Raw genomic sequence first — 19,121 nt, 5'->3', positions numbered from 1 at the left:
CATGATTGCCATTACATTATACATATCCAAAGTCTGGTGACACAGTTTGTGCACCAGTGAAAGACAGGATACACTGTATGTAAATGTCACATTGTAAACTGGTCAGATATTCTTCCATTAATACCTAAACATAAATGCATCATGTTTATCTACTCAAGCCATGTAAACTTGTGTTCAACATATGCTAAGAACATACAACAATATTCATGTTATATTTTAACAAATTTTATTCAACGATAGCAGATATATCAATATGTACACAAAGTAAGACATGAATGAAAACAAAGTAATTTTCCTCGCTTGTGAAGTATTGAATCTGGGCTTTCATATATATATATACAAGTATATTTACACAATTGATACCCCTATAAATGATGGGGCAATGAGCCATTACAAAGTCTATCAAGGTTAAAAAACACATTTGATAAATGAAAACAACAGTGCTGTTTACTTGACAGTCTATAAATAGATATTACATCATTGTAAATTATCACATGCTCATTTTTGGGTGTGGTATGTTTATGTATAAGACTATCAAAACCTAGTCAAGGCTACATAAATCTGGTAAACTAAATAAAACCTTATAGTCTCTTAAATTTACAAAGTATCTCAATTCAATAAACAATCTTTACATTTCAAAATGGGAGGAAAAGAAACTTATGGTTTGTTTCCTGTTAAATCTACAGTGAAGCTGAATACACATGTGGGGCTTTGCTTATGAAGTACAAAAATTGCTATTTTTATGCCTTCACCCCTTCCCAACCACCACGAGACATTTCCTTGGCTTTGCGTTCTGACTGTCTCCTGTATCGTTCCAGTTCCTGAAAAATAATTAGAAATTAATATTAATGTAGTGTTATGTATATTTTGTACGTTCTTGTGGATGATTTGTCAAGTAATCTTTTATTTCATTGGTATTTGAGAAAATTCTCATTCAGGTGCTTTGGACAAATGATGGATAATTTAAAAACAAATTTTTACACCTTGAACTTCAAAATAATGGAGTAGTCTTCAAATGGTAGGTGAAAAATATTGATTAATGTTTAGACTGGTATGATCATATTGAAAATCAAACACAAAGACAGGATCCAAAAATATTACCATCTTGATAAATAACATAGAAAGACAGTAAAAGTTATTTCCTGCAGTTATGTCTCAGATAAGGTATAGCATACTCTGAAAATAATATACTAACTGTGATGAACCTCTCGTTTCATATTAAATAAAATGTCACTGAGCCAAAATGCGAAGAACAATTACATTCACACATACACACATACATACATACATACATACAATACTACTCCCACATAAATACAATACTCCCACACACTATATTTTTTCAAAAGGAAAGTTGCGTGCCTGGAAAAAATTCCAAGTCACTTCATGAATCATAGCATGTAACACACTATTAATCTTTGGATAGTTCATTTAAAAAAAAAGTTGTGTGGGTGGGTGGAGAAGAATTCTAAGACAGTTTATGAGTACGAGTCATTGGGTGGATATAACTGACTATATCATCTATACTCACTGTGTGCATAATTAAAGAAAACTATACTCTCTAAAAGTTCATCTCAAATCATCAACTCATGAATTTTTCACATAAAAAAATCATTCAGAAACCACACATTGAAAGAGAAAATCTGACATACCTCGTCTTTCTGTACTCTAATATTATCAACGGCTGGTTCAACATACTGGGGATCCTTAGCTGGGTCATCAGCTGCTGCCATTGATGAACTGCTAGCCTGAATAGAATATTTCAAACAGTCTCTTTGACTTTCATTTCACAATATTTCATAGATTTCACCTGCTAATCTTAAATGTATCATGAGATAACAATATTTCCTGTCTCTATATAATAGCGCCCTCAATGTTACCATTTGAATATACCTTTGTTTATCAGTAACCTTCCATGTTTGACATACACAATCAAAGCTAACATATACTGTGGATAAAAGCCTAGGAAACGCACAGAAACATCTTTGTTGCTGATAACAATTTCTTACAAGCAAATTATTTTGAAGCCCAATTCGTCTTGAACCAACTATCACACTGTCTTAATTACAAACTGTGCAACAGAAATATTGAATACAAACTGATTTAATTCCACAGAGGTAGATATTTTATGATATTATATTTTTAATAATCAGTCTTTACATATTTGATAAATGATGACATACCTTCTGTGGGAAGAAAGCAGTGAACGCTTGCTTCCATAGCTCCATAGGATTTCTGGCTGTCAATTTACCAATGTCACCTTCTGGCACTGGTGGGGGACCTATATGCAAAAGGTGTCTACTGCTCAATACACATATTTTGGTACTTTATCAATTTACTTGTGTGTCATAACCTTTGCAATTCATTTGATCTACCAAGTTGATGAATATTTTTGGTTTAATTAATATCAAATGACAACTAAACAAAATGCTTGTGACATTCAGGTTCAACTGAGTTGCACTAAAAATGGTTGTGTCAGTAAATTCAATGATACAAATACTTGTAGTGAAAACACTCACATATGTGACTGTACAGTTCTTACCAATTTGTTGTAATGAGTCATTACCAGCAGGAACAATGATTGGTTTATTTGCATCTACTGAGAAAGTCTTCCTGTAAATGTAAAATATTAACAGGATAAAGTGAGAATGTCCGCTAGCAAAATTGTAATGAAGACTTGAGACTTAATTATTCGGACAATTTTGTGTCAGGCTTGAGTTCATTTCTGTACAACTGCTTGAAGCAACTCAGCAGTGCACAGCCTTGTGTAGTACCAGTATAACTAGTATGTTTATAGTTTGTATTTCATGTGTTGAAATGCCTATTCACACTTGCTTCCATCTTTAGTAAACACTGTATAAATTTTAACAACGGATTGCACTCTCCAGTGTTCCCTCTAAGTTTTTTGAGACTGAGCAACTTAAGGAGGAGGAAAAAAATGGAAAAGGCGACATGGCGGCCGCACTTGTGGGGCCATGGGGGATGGTCCAGAAGGGGGTATCTTCCCTTTCGATCGAAGGCCGGAATCAAAATCATATGTTTATTTGGAATATGAAAATAACACTTTTTACCTGCCCTTGGATGCAGAATAGAGAAAAATAAAACTCTATGACAACATTCCATTTAATCATTAATTATACTTTAGTTTTTTATTTTCCGTTTCATTCTTGATGCTTGAATATAAGGTTGCACAAAACATGAAATTTGACTGCGAGAGCAGATGGAGACCTTGCGCAAGTAGCGCGTAAATAAGCCTTAGTGGGTACACTGGTAGTCTCACACAATCAGGTTATTAAGGGGATAAAAGCTGAACACACTGGTACCTGTAGTCTCACACTCAGACCATGGTCTCTGGTATTACATTTGAGTGAGTCTCATATTAATGAATATATCAATCTTGTGCCATCCTACACAATGTCTAGAGTAACCCAGAGCTATTCCCAACTTACTATGAGACAGTAAAATAAGTAGGGAAATGTTGGCTTGCATATTTATTTTCTACAATGGCGTGAGAATGCACAGTACTTTTTCTCTCATACTTTGAATAAAATAGATGACTTATTTCCAACTATTCACTACCATATTGTGTATGGATGCTATGTACTGGACATTGAGTATAGTTTGATTACAACATACAATGTTATGTACTTACCCTATTGCTGTATTGAACACTAGATGACTAATTAGTTGGCGGGCTTTAGTTACCAGAGATTCAGTCTTCATACTACAAAACTGAACAAGAATTATGTTATTTTCTTCTTTAAAAAAAAAGCATTCTTCAAAGACATCAATAAACAATTATCGACAATACAATGACATCGAAGATTAGAGATCTGACAGCCTTCTTGTTATCTGAATCAAAATCATCACAAATCAACCTGTCTTTAGTCAACTTTAAACTCTACAACTTACCAGCAATGATGCACTGTGACTGTGGGCTACAAATCTCAATGTTTTACATATCACTTTCCTTTTCTCTGACTCAAAATCCTGTAAATACAAGACAACATAACATCACTGTCATCAGTGGATTCTAAACTTTTTTCTATCAGTATCAAAACACTGCAGTGTAATATAGAAAACATTATTGCACACCTGTATACAAATGAGTGTGTGAGAGTTCAATGATGTAAATGAAAATCACCCATGTGAGCACACAAGTTACTGTATATTTTTAAGAGAGGATATGTTGTTTTAGGTAAACATATGATTGTAATAATTACATAGCCAAATGACATGAAAGTGCCAGAATAGGTACTCAGGGTATCTGTAATCAAACTTGTGGTGTCTTCTGCTGCATTCTCATGAATTTCACATGTGAATGTACGGCCACCAAGAATATTAGTACAAGCACTTATGTTAATATCCCAAACATGCAACACAGGCACTCACACATCATGGATTTCTGTGACATCTGCCTGACCCGAGTGTTAACACAAAGCTCACACTGAGCTATGCCAATGAAAAGGGATTCTTGAGGTGTACTGTAGCCTACCTGAAACATGTCATACTTGCTTCCTATGATAACCAATGGTACAGGGAATGGTTCAATCATGTCTCTATCCTGAAGAAAAATAAAAAAAATTATGAAATGTTTACTTCTCCACTGTAAAATAAATGAAAGAAAAAAACATCTTATTTCTTGAGGGTCATTCTATTATTTCTTTGCCTGCAATTGCTTGATAAGTTTAGAAGTTTCTACAACTGTTTACAACCTATTCTACTAGTCTGTTTTTCATTAAATCATGTAATTGTCATTTTGGCCTGTGGCCTAAAGACGAATAAACAATATATATATATTATTCAAATCTGGAAACCTCCAGCAATGTATTGATACTTACAGGGTGTTCTTCTCCGAACTGTTTCAACATTCTTCGTCTGAGTCTCTGCTGTAAACCAGAATCCCTTGAAGAGGCCTCTAACTTTACTTTCTCTATTCTTTCCCTTGTGGCATTCAGCAGCGTATCCATGGTATTCCATAATTCTTGTGGCTTTGATAAATCCAATATGAGTATGATGGATAGCTTCCTGCCAAATGGACAAAAGAATTAATAAAAAATATTATAATGTTAGCTGTTGTGAGGATAACATATCTGTTTCATCATGAACACATGGGCTGAAGACACATACTGGACACTTGGCTGCCATCATTCAGGTCTTCTTTTATTCAATAAATTAATGAATATTTACAGTTCCACACAATTTAATTCTAACTTCTCACTAAAGTCCACTCATGGTGTGAAACTAGTCGAAGATTCTAGCCATTTTTGTACTGTATTATCACTGCTAAATATACGAATGAAACTGTATTTTATTTGTCACCAGAGGGCACTGTTTATGGATAAAAACATATGCTGATAAAAGAAGGTTAAATAACTGTAGAACTGTACATGAACTCACTCTATAGTTTCAACATTGATAGGTACATCTACTAGCTTTGATAGGAATGTCCCTCCACCTAGCTCCCATATATGACCAACATCTTTTGCCTAATATTAAAGGAATAAAAGATACAGAAGTATTAGAGTTTTCATTCAAGATGCAAAAGAGGAAAACATAATTTCATAAAAAATTAATGAACAATTGTATATCATATGGATATATCAAATGTTACATTACATTTTGATAAAGATATCAATTTTTATTTCCATCAAGATTGAGGTTTTACACACACACATCCATTGTGTTGGTTTTGTTGACCAATGTAACATGACATGAACTCTAGTATAGTAGTGACAATCCTAGTCTGTAAGGTATGCCATGATGGGGCGCCCTCACACATCGTTCAATCCCACATGAGAGGAGGCCAGTGAGAGCGGAATGGCACAATGTATCTTACAGTCTATGACAACCCAGGGTATCATCAAATACCCATTTGACAACAGCATAAACAGTGTCTGGAACTAAGCCTAAAATTTAGAGTAATTAGTTTTAAAAAAAATACTTACTATATTGTGTCCTTTTGCCCTTCTACCAAATGTGTATTCTAAGGCAGTTGTTGGTTTGGCTATTTCATCTTTGTCTAGAAACCGTAAAATTATTGATGTTTTCCCCTGTTACAAAATAATAACATTACAACAGTATATTATTAGTCTTGATATTTTGATCCCCAAAATGGATAAAACCAATGAATTGAAAATATAATGTATTTGAATAAAGTATCACACACAAAAAATATTGTGTTTGATTTTACAAACTGAGTGTATATGATATTTTGTTTACTATATCGGAAGTGAATACATGTAGGTACAGTTTATTCAAACTGATGTGCCCTTGTTCTCTAACTTGTGGCCAAACTATCCTGTAAACAATGAAAACATCTAAGTGTCTTGAAATAAAAGTATGATCACAGGCTACTTTACTGTTTAACATGATTTTAAAATTTGTCAATGACTGGAAATGCATGACAGCTGTTGTGGACAGTTTGCTAACAGATGAGGTAAAATACTATTTTGTCAACCCTCCTGCAGTTTATGAATGTTTAGATTGACTCTTTAACACCAGCTTTTTCCACAAGGAAGGATGGTACATCTGGACAGGTGTCAAAAACTGGAACAGGTTTGACATTTCATTCTTTAAAACAACTACAGTACTTGATCCTTATAAAGCTTGTTGGGTACTAATTCAAAGTCATTCAGATATCAGATTTTATCCTGCTGTGTAAATTCCGATCAAAATTCAATTACATCACACGAATACTTACAGCATCTTTATTTCCTACAATGAAAACAGTTGATTCCTCTCCAGTCTTCAGTCCTTCTTGTTCATCTGTAAGGTCAAGGTTACAAATTAACACATCTCAATAACATTCAATTTCATATAAAAACTACAGTGCTACAAATGTAAATCAATAAGGTAATGAAACATTATTGATAAGAATGTAGAAAAGTTAATTTTCTGTGTGAACAATTTTTACTTCAAGATATTCAAATCACCATGAAAACAGTGAGGGGCTCCAGACCACTAAACAGCCTAACTGCTATTATGACTGTGGTATAACTCAGATAATCAAAAAGAATAGTTTTCACTATTAAGCCACAGCATGTAGTTACTAACTTTGGGTTTCACTTTGTAAACACTCCAAGGGCAAACAAGAAATCAATTCATCCCATTAACTTTATTACAGAGTTAATTCAACAAAGCAGTGATCTAAAGTGCTCTCAGTAACTGTAATTTCCAAATACCGATACAATTGTTTGACTCCACAGTTGATCCTGCACTGAAAGACATTAGATGTGTACATAGACACTAAAATATAGATACTTCCAACTCTCCTAAATTTCATGCTGGTATTTTCCTATCATTTTGATATAGGTAAAATTATGGTTCACATAACAGGTTCATCTTTACTGTCACATAAGTATAGCCATTCTACTCCTTCATAAGTTTCCTTTGCAGGCAACTATACATCATGAATGGTCTGGCAATTATGAATAGCGTAGACTCCAGGGTGGGTAGTAGTTGATTTGGGCACTTATCTGTGATTTGAGCTACTACCCACAACTCACAGTAGGCAGCCTAAATCTCAGATGACTTTTAGTGGTCTGAGCCCAAACCAACCACAACCTTAGAGTCTAAGCTATACAATGCAATAAAGTTATCAATTGTCTATCAATGATAAACTCTCAGATAACTTATGAAATTACTTACCTTCAGATGTTTGATACACTGTTCTTCTTGATTTCTCAGCTTCATCAATTGCAATGTCCCATATTGTTTTCTCACTAGTACAATACAATACAATACAATACAATAGATCTTTATTATCCCAGTATGGGCAATTTTTTGCGCGACAGTTAAACGTATAAAAAACTATACACTACACATTAGTAAAAAGAGATGAAAAATATCAACTATCATTATTGACTGATAGCAAAGGACACTGGATAGATTTCCTTTCAGTGCCCCCCCCCCCCCTCAGGAAGTCTTACAGCTATAAGTTTACCAAACAAAAAAGTGAAACTTTATATTAAATTAACAAAATCCACGAAAGCATCACCTGTTGTCATGGAAACATGGTAATGATATTGGCCATTTATTTTTATATGACTATCCATTTTGACATATAACATGTAATGTGATCGCAATTAACCTACATGGTTTGATTTATCAACAATTTCAGATGAACTTACACAGACTAACAACAACAATGTGCTGTCAGAAACATACAGGGCATCATACATGCATGGATCTATTATCAATAATAGATCCATGCGATTCGGGCTCCGAGCTCTTTCCTCCCGCGAAATCAGTTCAACCGCAAGGTAACGACGATCGTTTCAATACTAAAAACTTACCCCTTATACATGTTAGTGATACGATTGCATAAGCCACTAGACTAAATAACCAATCCTTGACGCGAATATACTTCAAACATCAAATTTCTTCTTGACACACAACAGCTACAGATCTGTCACACAAGCGAATTTTACCGGTTTGCAAAAATGTGCACGGTTTAGGATGACGTCTACACGGAAATGTGACGTCATCAACAGCAGTGTACATATCCAAATGACACAGTACACTGAGACGGCAACCGAGGACATGTAAACACCAGACATAATGTGGAAATTTGTCACATTTTAGCACAATTTATTGATTGAACTGATAAATGGTGCCAAACTAATTGATATATACATTATTGTGCAACAAGGGACTGGGCTGCAATATGTCTGTTTCAAGTGGGAGGACTGGTTCAGGGAAACGCGTTCTCCCTCCGATATCTTCGGAGACAGACAAGCAGTTTCTTCAACGTGTTGACGAATTTATCGATGCCGAACTAGCTCGTCTTGGATGTCCTGACAAAGGTCCAGATGAGCGAAGATACTCTGTTTATAAAGATGTTTTTGGTCAGGTCAGTATCACTGAATGGTCGATGCGTTGTACAACTGTTGTCCATGCTTTAAAATTTTACACACGAAAAAAAATGGCAAAACAAAACATACACTCGAAACGTTGACAACCACGAAATTGCATAGAGATTTTCATTTTTAAGAAGAAGAAAATGGTTACCATGACTACGGTTGTCGTAATGCAATCGATATTAATGTGTGCAGCCTTCTGAGCATTTTTCTCTGAGTGAAATTTATCATATAGAATAATTGAGTTTTGTAATGATTTATAATTTACATATGATTTTAATATCCTGTAAAATGTTGTGTATCATGTACAATTTACTCAAACATAATTTCTTTTGGAATTACATGTACTAAATGTTACCGTTACACAAACACACATATATAAAACAAAGATGATACAATATGAAAAAATAACAAACATTTTGAAGAAGGAAAGAAAATGGAAAATGAACTGCAGTCTGCAGATAGTCAAAATTGAGAATTGAAGATCAATATTGCATTATTATAATCATGGTGGAATATTAAACGAACTATTCATAAAGATATTGCTGTCTCATGATTTAATAACAAAATCATATTTTATCATATTATTGGTATGGTTGAAACTGATTTAGTGAACTGTTTTTGCAAAAATTGTAAACTAATTATCATAATGCACATGAAACAGATTGATAAGAAATACGTCTTTGTATGCACAGGTAATAGAGCATGTTTCAGCCTACAAACCATTGATGACTAGTATCAAAGCTGAATATGAAGACTGCATTGAAGCTATTGAACGGGGACAGAAAGAAGCCTTCTATCTATCTGGAAAGGTAAAAACAATGGCTGCAGAACAAACAACATTGTCAAACTATCGTAAACGAGGAGATGAATTAGAGGAGAAGTAAGTATAGTGTAGTATGGTTTATATTTACTGCAATGATAACCTGAAAAAAATGAAAACAGTTAGACTAAGTGAGGAAACATGATGAGAAAAATCTGAGTATGTGGTACACAGGAGGACAAATACACATCAATGGCAATGAAATCATACTGTTATCATCATGATACTTCTCATACTTTAAAAGCTTATTTTGAATACAATAAAATGTAATACAGTTTGATAAAATACAAATTATCCATGCAATAAAAAGTTGAAATACAAATGTAATCTCATTCATGCAGGTCATCCTACATTTTCAACACCTACCCTGTCAGTACTTGGATAAATTTTAGACGAGGGGTTTGAAACATATACCCATTTCTAAGGATGATGTTTTTGTAGGAAAAGAGGATCGATGACTGAACTATGCATAAAGAGTGCATATCACCAATGTTTACAATAATGAAACAGTGTAGGTGTGTCATGTAGGGGACTATGGTGATGATCTTGATCCTTATTTGCATGGGGTTTGATAAGATGAGGAACTGCATTTTGGGTTAGACTTAGAGGGTCAACAGATACTATCTCTACTGATAAGTAATATGTAGATGGAGATATCAAGGAAATCAAGGTTGGTACATTGAGGTCTTTGGTATTTGTCTCACCAGGATAAACTCTGTGATAGATGATAATGAAAGACTAGAGGCAGAATTAGAACAGATTAAAGCACTGAGAAGGTCCAGGAATCAAACAGACAGTGATGCCATCAAAGATATACCACAGAAAAAGACTAGGAAAAGGGACACAGTACAACTACCAGGTAAAATAATAATGATCTTTCTTACCCTAAAACATCACATACCACTTCAAGCATCGGTGACCAACCACTCCAGGCTATTGGAAACCAAGCAGTTAATTGATACCGGTATACCAAGATAAATGAATGGCTTAACACTCAGAGAATTCAACTAATGAACAAGAGACTTTGAAACAGGTTTTTGCTGTACATATAATCACCACATGAGTCAGGTTGCTTTCAAGTATAATTGCTTTGTCTGGAAGAAACTATTTCTTTCAGAGGTTGTGTAGCCTGTCTAAATTGCCGATCGTAGATTGTAGACTGGCTATGTAGAGTACATATGAATCTGTTCCACCAATTTTCAATGAACATTTTGAGCGAAATTCAAAATTTCTAGAAAATAAGATGCAACTTTTCTTATTATGATAAATGGTTGTCATCCAGAAATATGTATAATAAGACCTTGTAACCTCTATTGGTATGCATGTATCTATTTTGAAATTTGTTCTTTTTTTAGACACAGATAAATATGGCATATTATGTGTACTTTTTTTAGGTCTGACCATTGAAGAGTCAACCAATGTTGATATGTTGACTGCTCACCTGGCTAAATATGAACAGCAGCTTAAAGAACTTACAGTCAACAAGAAAGCCAAGTTTGCACCCAAGGAAAAAAAGCAAGTATTGAAGGATCAACTCGACAGAAAAATTGGCACACGTGATGAAGTATCAGAAAGGAATGATAACCTCAAAAAGAAGTGAGTTATATACATTATCTCAGTTACTTGTGCTATTTTTGGTCAAATGGTTTTTTTTTTTATTTCGTCTCTTCTCTTACCTTGATATTTGATATATATGTACCCAGTCTATTTCTTTAGGAATAGATATCTAGGTTTCTCTGTTTTGTGAATATTTCAACATTTTTGTGAAAACCAGTATTTTTTATATTTCTGTAAGTGCAAGTTGCTTTATTCTGCTGTATGCATAAATCTAGGGGTTGAGTCTGTTGCTTTGATGTGTCATGACTAGACAAGTATTGAATATCTGTTAAAAAAGATTGAATATTTTGTTTTATTTCCTGTTCAAATTGATATTTATGTCTTTTTCTTCTGTTTCGAAAAAGAAAGTTTTTACTCAAATAGATATAGATATAGCCTGAAAGATCCCCAGAGGAAAGATTCAGGCGTTCCTTATGTGCTAGCGAGTGATTACATAAAGCAGACTCAACAGCTTGAGCTTTCAGATAAATATATATATAGACTGGCAATTTAATTCTTACAGTTTAGTCTACATGTTGTGTGTTTGTTCACTTCACATTATTGCTTTCATTTAATTGTAAACCTGTCATCAAAACCATACCAGAGTTGACATTTCACTTCTTTGGTGTATTTTGTTTCTCAGTTTTTTCCATCCATTATGGCTTGCAAATTCTTCGGTCTAATGCCTGGCAAAGTAGTATCTTTGGCATGCACTTAAAAGACAACTTTGTCTCATGTTTCTTGAGTGTAAAAATAGCGTTAAAGTTTGATTCTATTTTTCTTGGTGATTATTTCAGCAAGACTGACACAGTGAAACAACTGTAATAACGTATAGTAATCAAATACTTACCCATGAATAACTTGGTCACCATGTGTGATTCTGATAACAAGAATAAATGTTTTGATTGATGTACATCAGAATTCCAAGTCCCTATCTTCAATTCACAGCATGTTATAATTGACATGAATAACATACATGAAATTTCATCGATATGGATAAACTTTAATGTCATGTCTGTCTGTCTGTCTGTCTGTCTGTCTGCCTATCTGTCTGTCTGTCTGTCTGTCTGTGTATGTATGTATGTATGTATGTATGTATGTATGTATGTATGTATGCATCTGTCTGTCTATCTATCTCTCTATCTGTCTGTCTGTCTATCTATCTATCTATCTATCTATCTATCTATCTATCTATCTATCTATCTGTCTGTCTGTCTATCTAACTATCAATCTATCCATCTAGCTCCATCTATCTCTCTTTGATAATGATGTATGACATGTATATATGTATCAGGTAATTTGTCATGACATTGCTAGATTTCTATATGAAATGTTAAGTTGTCATCGCAAGCCAAGTACATTGATACAAAAATGTTGTATGTATATGTGTATGTATGTGTGTATGTATGTATGTATGTATGTATGTATGTATGTATGTATGTATGTATGTATGTATGTATGTCTAGTCTGTACTCTGTACAAGTATGTTCAGTTGTTGTGGTGGTATTGGTGCAAACATTCAGTGAATTTTTATGATCTCATAGTGTGATATCATTCATTGTGTACTAGGAATGTAAGGCTGAAAGTAGCAGTGGATACAGTCAGAAGATATAACAGAGATAAACCACCGTTCAGTTTGGTAGACAGTCTCAATTTAGCATCACGATCAGCTTCAAAAATGAGTCTAGCAAGTAAGTAAGCTTTACATGGCAGAGAGTAATTGAAATGATTAGAAATAGCATTGTTGGCCATTTTTGGATAATCTTGAGTACTTTTGTTTGTTGTTTATATTCTTTTCCTGCCAACTACTTGTCTTTTTGCTAAAAGTGACCAAATGGATGAGGATTGGGTATTTATTGGGTGATTTTTAATCTATATATTAAACAATTTTATCATGGCTTCCTACTTGAAAAGTCAACCTGAAACAACATCGACAAAGTCTGTGTTTGTAACTCAATACATTGCAAAAAAGCTTTAAAAAATGTGTAAAAACACTTGTTATTGTATGTACAATAACAAACACTGTACACATATATTAAGATTTTGCAATTTATTGAGTTACAAACAAGGACTTGGCATTTGTTGTTCTACGTTGATTTTGCAAGAAGGAAGTCATGATAAAATTGTTATATAAATAAAAAATTCAAAATAAATACCCAATCCTCATCCAGATGGCTACTTTAAATTTTTGTGTGAAATTTGGCAAATATAATGTGGTAGCATTATTACTCAGGAATCATGTACAGAGACTAAAATTCAACAAGACTTGTTGTCAAGTCCCACATTATACAGAAAATCCATACCATAACCCTTCAGCTATTGAAATTTATCCCATTCCATTTAAATGAATTGTAATGATAAGGTCAAAACAATTGAGGATATGGAAGCAATTTATAGCTGAAATCACATATAATCATGACATGATCTTTACAAACAGTGCCAGGTGTCCACCATGTATGTATGTGTGCTATCAACTTTCCAAGTAGTGTCAAGTGATTGTAACATCTCTCCTCAAAATTGACCCTTCCTTTTCACAGTTGATTATGTCATTTGATCCACAAAATTTTATTCTTTGTGATACTTTAAGAAAGTTCCATAAAATAAAGAAACTGCATTTCAACTGTTGTATGACTCATGCTTATATGATACAGTCACTAGAAATCAGCTCTTTCACATAACAACAGTTTTGTTTGAAAGTAAATGTATTATAGATAACACACAGTGAGCTATAGTGAGTGTTTCACCATTGCCACTGTGTATTTAAAGTGTTGTTGTAAAATGATATGTATTTATATTAGTTATCAAAGTAGTGCGTGGATTTGTTGTGAAACTAAGCTGTTGTTGTGTAGTACTCAATCTAATGTGGTATGTCATGAATGAATTGATTTCAACCCCCGCTGTTTTGTTCAGTACAAGTATGCTGAGTGTCAATTTCACATTTTATTGAAGGTCAAGACACAACTTCTTACTCCACATTTGAAGACGACGATCCTACCAAAGAGAGAGAAGCAGAAGCAATGCTGGAATATATTGAAAAATTTAATGAATTATTTGAAGAAGGCGAATACACGGAGGCAGCCCTGCATGCTGCAAATAGTCCTGGTGGTATTCTACGGAATCCAGGCACACTCAGTAGATTTAAAGGTAGGTGAAGAACACTTTCATGATCTAGTCACCACTCTTTGGTAATTAACCAGAGCTGTGTAATGAACAAATGATGTGTATGCCAAACTTCCCACAAAGTTGTATCACTGCAGAAAGAATGTGCCACTGTCACTGTCAGTTGTGTTACCAATATGGTTTTTACCAATATGGTTTTGATAAGAGTCATTTTAGTATTCTTTATTAAAGTCTATCAAACTACTACAAGCCTGTTGTAGTTATTTCATACAAGTGAAAATTGTGTTTTAATATTTTACATAGCTATTAGGTAATTTGTTGTTTGATAGCAATTTGAACATGTTTAATTGATACAAAATTGCTAGCAAATAGGGATTAATTTATAGTCCTCGGCATATAAAGGACATTAAGAGAACTTTTTATCATACTTATAAAAAATGACATGTACATCTCTAGTAATTGAAACTATGCAAATGGACACAGGATCACTTTTCAATTGTGTAACTAAGGTAACAGCAAGCCTGGAGTTGCCATTTGCAGATTGATATTTTAGAATGAGCCTCTGGGGATTGAGTAACGACAATTTGTAAGTGGTGTCATAATAAATTGAAATATATATAAATATTGATACAATATATATTGATAAATAATAGAGTGAAATGAATTCCACAATATTTATCATAATATTTCATTTCAGCTTTACCTGTTATACCTGGTCAGCCATCACCATTATTACAATACTGTGAAGCCTTGATGTCCTCTGTGAGTGCTGTCAATATCAAACCCAATGCTGAAGTATCATGGGAGTGTGTAGCATGTGCATTGGATGAAGACAGACTAGATCTAGTTATGTACTGGATTGCACAGGACAGGTAAGAGTGATAGCAATTATTGATGTCCAGAGATGTGTGTGTCCAGACCTGTTTATGTCTCTGTATAACCTTATCTCTGACACCATGACTCAATTTGAAACCTGGCACAAATGTCAGGCACTAGAGAGGACATATGGATGTCACTTTATTTTGCATTCAATTGTATGATGCAACTATTCGTATCCTGTGAAATAAATCACTGTTTTTTTATTCCAGATTGACCTATAGTCTTGAACTTGGCCATTTACTGAGTGATTATAGTCGACGTAAAGATCCAACAACTACAGACCAATGTCTAGCGCTAGCACAGACTGTATATAGTAAATTGGAAGAACATAGACTGGTAGTGCTGTGTATGCTGAGACAAAAACGCTACCATTCATTGATGGAGTACACCCAGAAGAAAGCTAATTTCACAGAAGGTAAGTTGGTTTGTTTAAAGGCTCAGTGCATGTAACTTTCACTTTTTTTTATCAGTTTCCCTGTTCAAAATATTCTAACTTTTGCTGGAACAGTTCAGTCATTCTGATTAGCTAAATGACTTCTCCAGTAGTTGTTGACAGTATTGTGTACACTGGCATGATGTTTGTATGTAAATGTTGTTCATGAATCAGGTAAAACTGAGGAAGCTTGTAATGTTATAAATAGTACCAAAATATATTGAAATGAAATGAATAGAAAGAGGTAACTGTCACATTGAATACAGTAAAATCAAATATTTGATCATTCAAAAAAAAGTGCAATGAAATCCAACCAATGAAATATCAATTAAGGAAAACACATGCCTAAGAGTTTGGTAAACTTTGCAGTTATACTAGTAATATACTAAATATAGCTGTTATAATTGGACTTTGATTAACAGATGATTATCTAGGATTGCTGGAAGAAAGTCCAACACTTGAACTAGCCATGATATTAGGTAAACCACACACATCTAGTCAAACCATTGTATCAACTGAAGAGGTTGTTGCTACGTTGATAAGAGGTGGTCATAGTGAAGTTGGACTAAGAACACTACAAGAAATCCATGCAGAATATCCATCAGGTAGGTCTTGTTTTAAACATCATGGATGACATTTTATCCGGTGCTCTGTTTTTTTCACTTACTAAATATGGATCTAATATCAAGTTTGGCAATCTTTTATTGTACAGCATAACTGATACAGTGCATTTATGCATTCAGGTTTTCATTGCTGTCTCTTGACCCTATTTTTTCATTTATATCATCATTGTTTGGAAAGTTCTCAGAAAAGGAAAATTTAATATTTAATTCTACTAGTGAAATCCAGGAGCATCCCCCCTTGAAAGCAATACTCAGATTAGGATTGAAATTCAAGACTGAAAAACAGTCATCTGGCAGAGTTCTAAAAAATTGGACACTCCTCAACAAAAGAATGATCCCATGTAATCCTTATGACTACACTAATAAGACAGTACTATGGGATTCAAACATTGGGGTTTAACTGCAGTTGGTTTTCTTTGCATAAGTCTGATGTCTTGCTTGTGTCCTGTAGTGGACTCCTTCATTTTCATATACATGTATTAATAATAATAATAATAATAATAATAATAAATTCTTATCAGCGCATTACGCAACAGCCTCAATGCGCTTTACAAAACTGAGAAGAGAAGAAGAGAAAAAAAATTACAATAAAATATCAACTTTCCCCCCATGTTACATTTGTAGGTGCAGAGTTTGGAAGTCTAAAACAACTGGTGTTCAAGGAAACATCTTCTCTTGACACATGGAAGGAGATAGTGAACACTTGTCAAGAGAATGGCTGGTTTGATATCGGTGTAGAATTACTAGCTGCTGTCACAGTCAGAGATGCTATCAGTAAAGCTATTGAAACAGCTGCTCTTCTCAAAGGGGACATATTTCAGAAGTCTATATAGTTATCATCTTAACAACATGTCAATTATTTTAAATTTGTCTTTCATAATCTCTATGTTTTGTTCTGAGTTTTTAACTCCTTTTTCATAAATTTAACTATTTATTGGTGTATATTAGAATAGGTTTGTTTATCTGTCCATCCATCCGTTTGTCTGTACCTTTATTCTCTACCATGCCTGTGTTAACCTTTATAAAAAAAAAACTTGTATACCATAGAGGTGAGAGAAGTGTAGGGTGTTTCACTTTGTTTTGTTGTCAAATTGAGATTATGAATCTTGCACCAGTTTATGTTATCATCAATTCACAGGTTAAATTCTTAAAGACGCAGCCCATCAATGGGATGCATGTTGTCTTCTACAAAGAATTATTCTTTTTACTATTATCTCTTGTGAGTATTGTCTTGTACTGAGTTTGTGTAATAAATTTAATACACTGGTCTCGAGTTCATTATTTATTTGCCACTAAAGTGGATGACCCATATAAATAAATCCCATATAAATCTCAAATTTTCATATTCATCATGTTGGACATGTAACAATAATCAAATTGTAAGAATTGGTCTTACAGGTAAAAATCATTCTATTATTCAAATGTAAGTCCCAGCTGTGTTGGAATAGACTTTTAACTTTGTAATCAAATTTTGTAAATATGAGTATTATTATTATTATTATTATTTATATGATTACAGTCTCAAAATATACAACAGATAAAAAAAAAAAATTTAAAGGTTGCAAAAAAAGAGACCTTTGTTCAATAATGATGACATGAAGTCACTAGGTATTAAATCATGAATAATAGCTATACTATGTGTGGGGTCGTATTCTATCTGGACAAATGACTATAAATGAACATCAATACAAAACTGTGACATTTTTTATCAAATTATTGACACATCTACTCCTCTAGAATCATACATCTCCCTCGATAATCTTGGAATATCAAAGAGAAAGAATTAGACTGACACAAAATATCTATATACAATGTGTAATGACTTTCACATCATAGTTCTGTATATTTTTTGTCTCATGACAAATGATACCTTGACATTAAAAAATCTGTATTAAAACTGTATTAATATATTTGTGTGTGTGTACAAAGATATGTATTAGTGTGTAGCTGCTGAACCCAAAAAGATAGATATGTTTGTTTTATCCCATCATCGCAAACCATGACCTGTTTTACGGCAACGTTCTGAACAAGCCTCGTATTTATTTTGAAATGTAGTGGTAGAAATAATAACTCTGGTTTGCAAGAATGGTTTTATCCATTCTGTCAACAAGGAATCCTGAAAAATCTTTTTTATCATGACCCCTGACAAAAAACTGTCTCAGGAATATACATATTTACTCTAATAGTATGATTCTGCAGATATGTTGTTATCCAGTAGTCAGTGCAGGTTCCATAAGTTATTGTGTACTGGGACATGAATGTGTATATTACGTAATAATGTAGTTGTCAGTATATTTGGTATACCCTATTTTAAGAAAAGGAAAAGATTTATGAAGACAAGAACATTGTTTATTTTAATAAACATTGGTTTAGGATTAGAGATCTGTAGAATCATTGTTGTGTGTCTTTTGTGTGTATGTCTATCAAGAATTGCTGCAAAATTCTCAGCACAAATTTTAAAAACAATTTTATGACACAAAACAAATGTCTTATATACCCAAGACCTGTATTTGAAAACACTATAACTGTGATTCCAGTCAGTCTGTAGCCAAAACTCATTTTCAGCTAAGAGTCATTAAAACAATTTCCATACCTTAGAACTTATCTAAAACCAAATCAGCCTGGGTATGCACTCTTTGGTAACCAAGGAAATTATGTCATAATGTCATTATCATATTTGAATACTTAATGAGAGCACAGATTTCCACTTCAATAGTTGTTGCACCCCTTTACTTGCATGGAACATTGACCATCAAGAACTGTAAAGTTCAGTCTGCACCTCATTG

At 33.6% G+C, this 19,121-nt stretch overlaps 2 protein-coding genes across 3 annotated transcripts; one reads left to right on the top strand and one right to left on the bottom strand.

Annotated features, from left to right (window-relative positions):
• Nucleotides 1-236: 236 nt before the first annotated feature.
• LOC144450890 (cytoplasmic dynein 2 light intermediate chain 1-like) lies at nt 237-10,702 on the bottom strand. 2 transcript variants are annotated; one of them, XM_078141641.1, is made up of 13 exons: nt 10,569-10,702; nt 7,651-7,724; nt 6,704-6,768; nt 5,949-6,053; nt 5,401-5,489; nt 4,842-5,028; nt 4,496-4,564; nt 3,913-3,990; nt 3,653-3,732; nt 2,543-2,613; nt 2,184-2,281; nt 1,653-1,748; nt 237-821 (listed from the first exon to the last, which is right to left on the bottom strand). In XM_078141641.1, the coding sequence occupies exons 1-13, from the start codon at nt 10,595-10,597 to the stop codon at nt 741-743; spliced, it is 1,122 nt and encodes a 373-aa protein (XP_077997767.1). In that variant the 5' UTR covers nt 10,598-10,702; the 3' UTR covers nt 237-740. The 2 variants fall into 2 exon arrangements, with proteins under 2 accessions (XP_077997767.1, XP_077997776.1); XM_078141650.1 differs by lacking the exon at nt 10,569-10,702 and adding an exon at nt 8,298-8,428.
• Nucleotides 8,526-18,635, top strand: LOC144450881 (clathrin heavy chain linker domain-containing protein 1-like). The gene is made up of 10 exons (XM_078141630.1): nt 8,526-8,854; nt 9,557-9,744; nt 10,392-10,543; nt 11,079-11,280; nt 12,850-12,971; nt 14,230-14,424; nt 15,098-15,272; nt 15,489-15,694; nt 16,135-16,317; nt 16,960-18,635. The coding sequence occupies exons 1-10, from the start codon at nt 8,669-8,671 to the stop codon at nt 17,166-17,168; spliced, it is 1,818 nt and encodes a 605-aa protein (XP_077997756.1). The 5' UTR covers nt 8,526-8,668; the 3' UTR covers nt 17,169-18,635.
• Nucleotides 18,636-19,121: the final 486 nt, after the last annotated feature.

This window comes from Glandiceps talaboti, chromosome 2 (assembly GCF_964340395.1).
Source record: "Glandiceps talaboti chromosome 2, keGlaTala1.1, whole genome shotgun sequence".
In the NCBI taxonomy this organism is placed as follows: Eukaryota; Metazoa; Hemichordata; class Enteropneusta; family Spengelidae; genus Glandiceps; species Glandiceps talaboti.
Note: the sequence above shows the minus strand (reverse complement) of the source record. Positions and strands in the feature narration are given on the sequence as shown.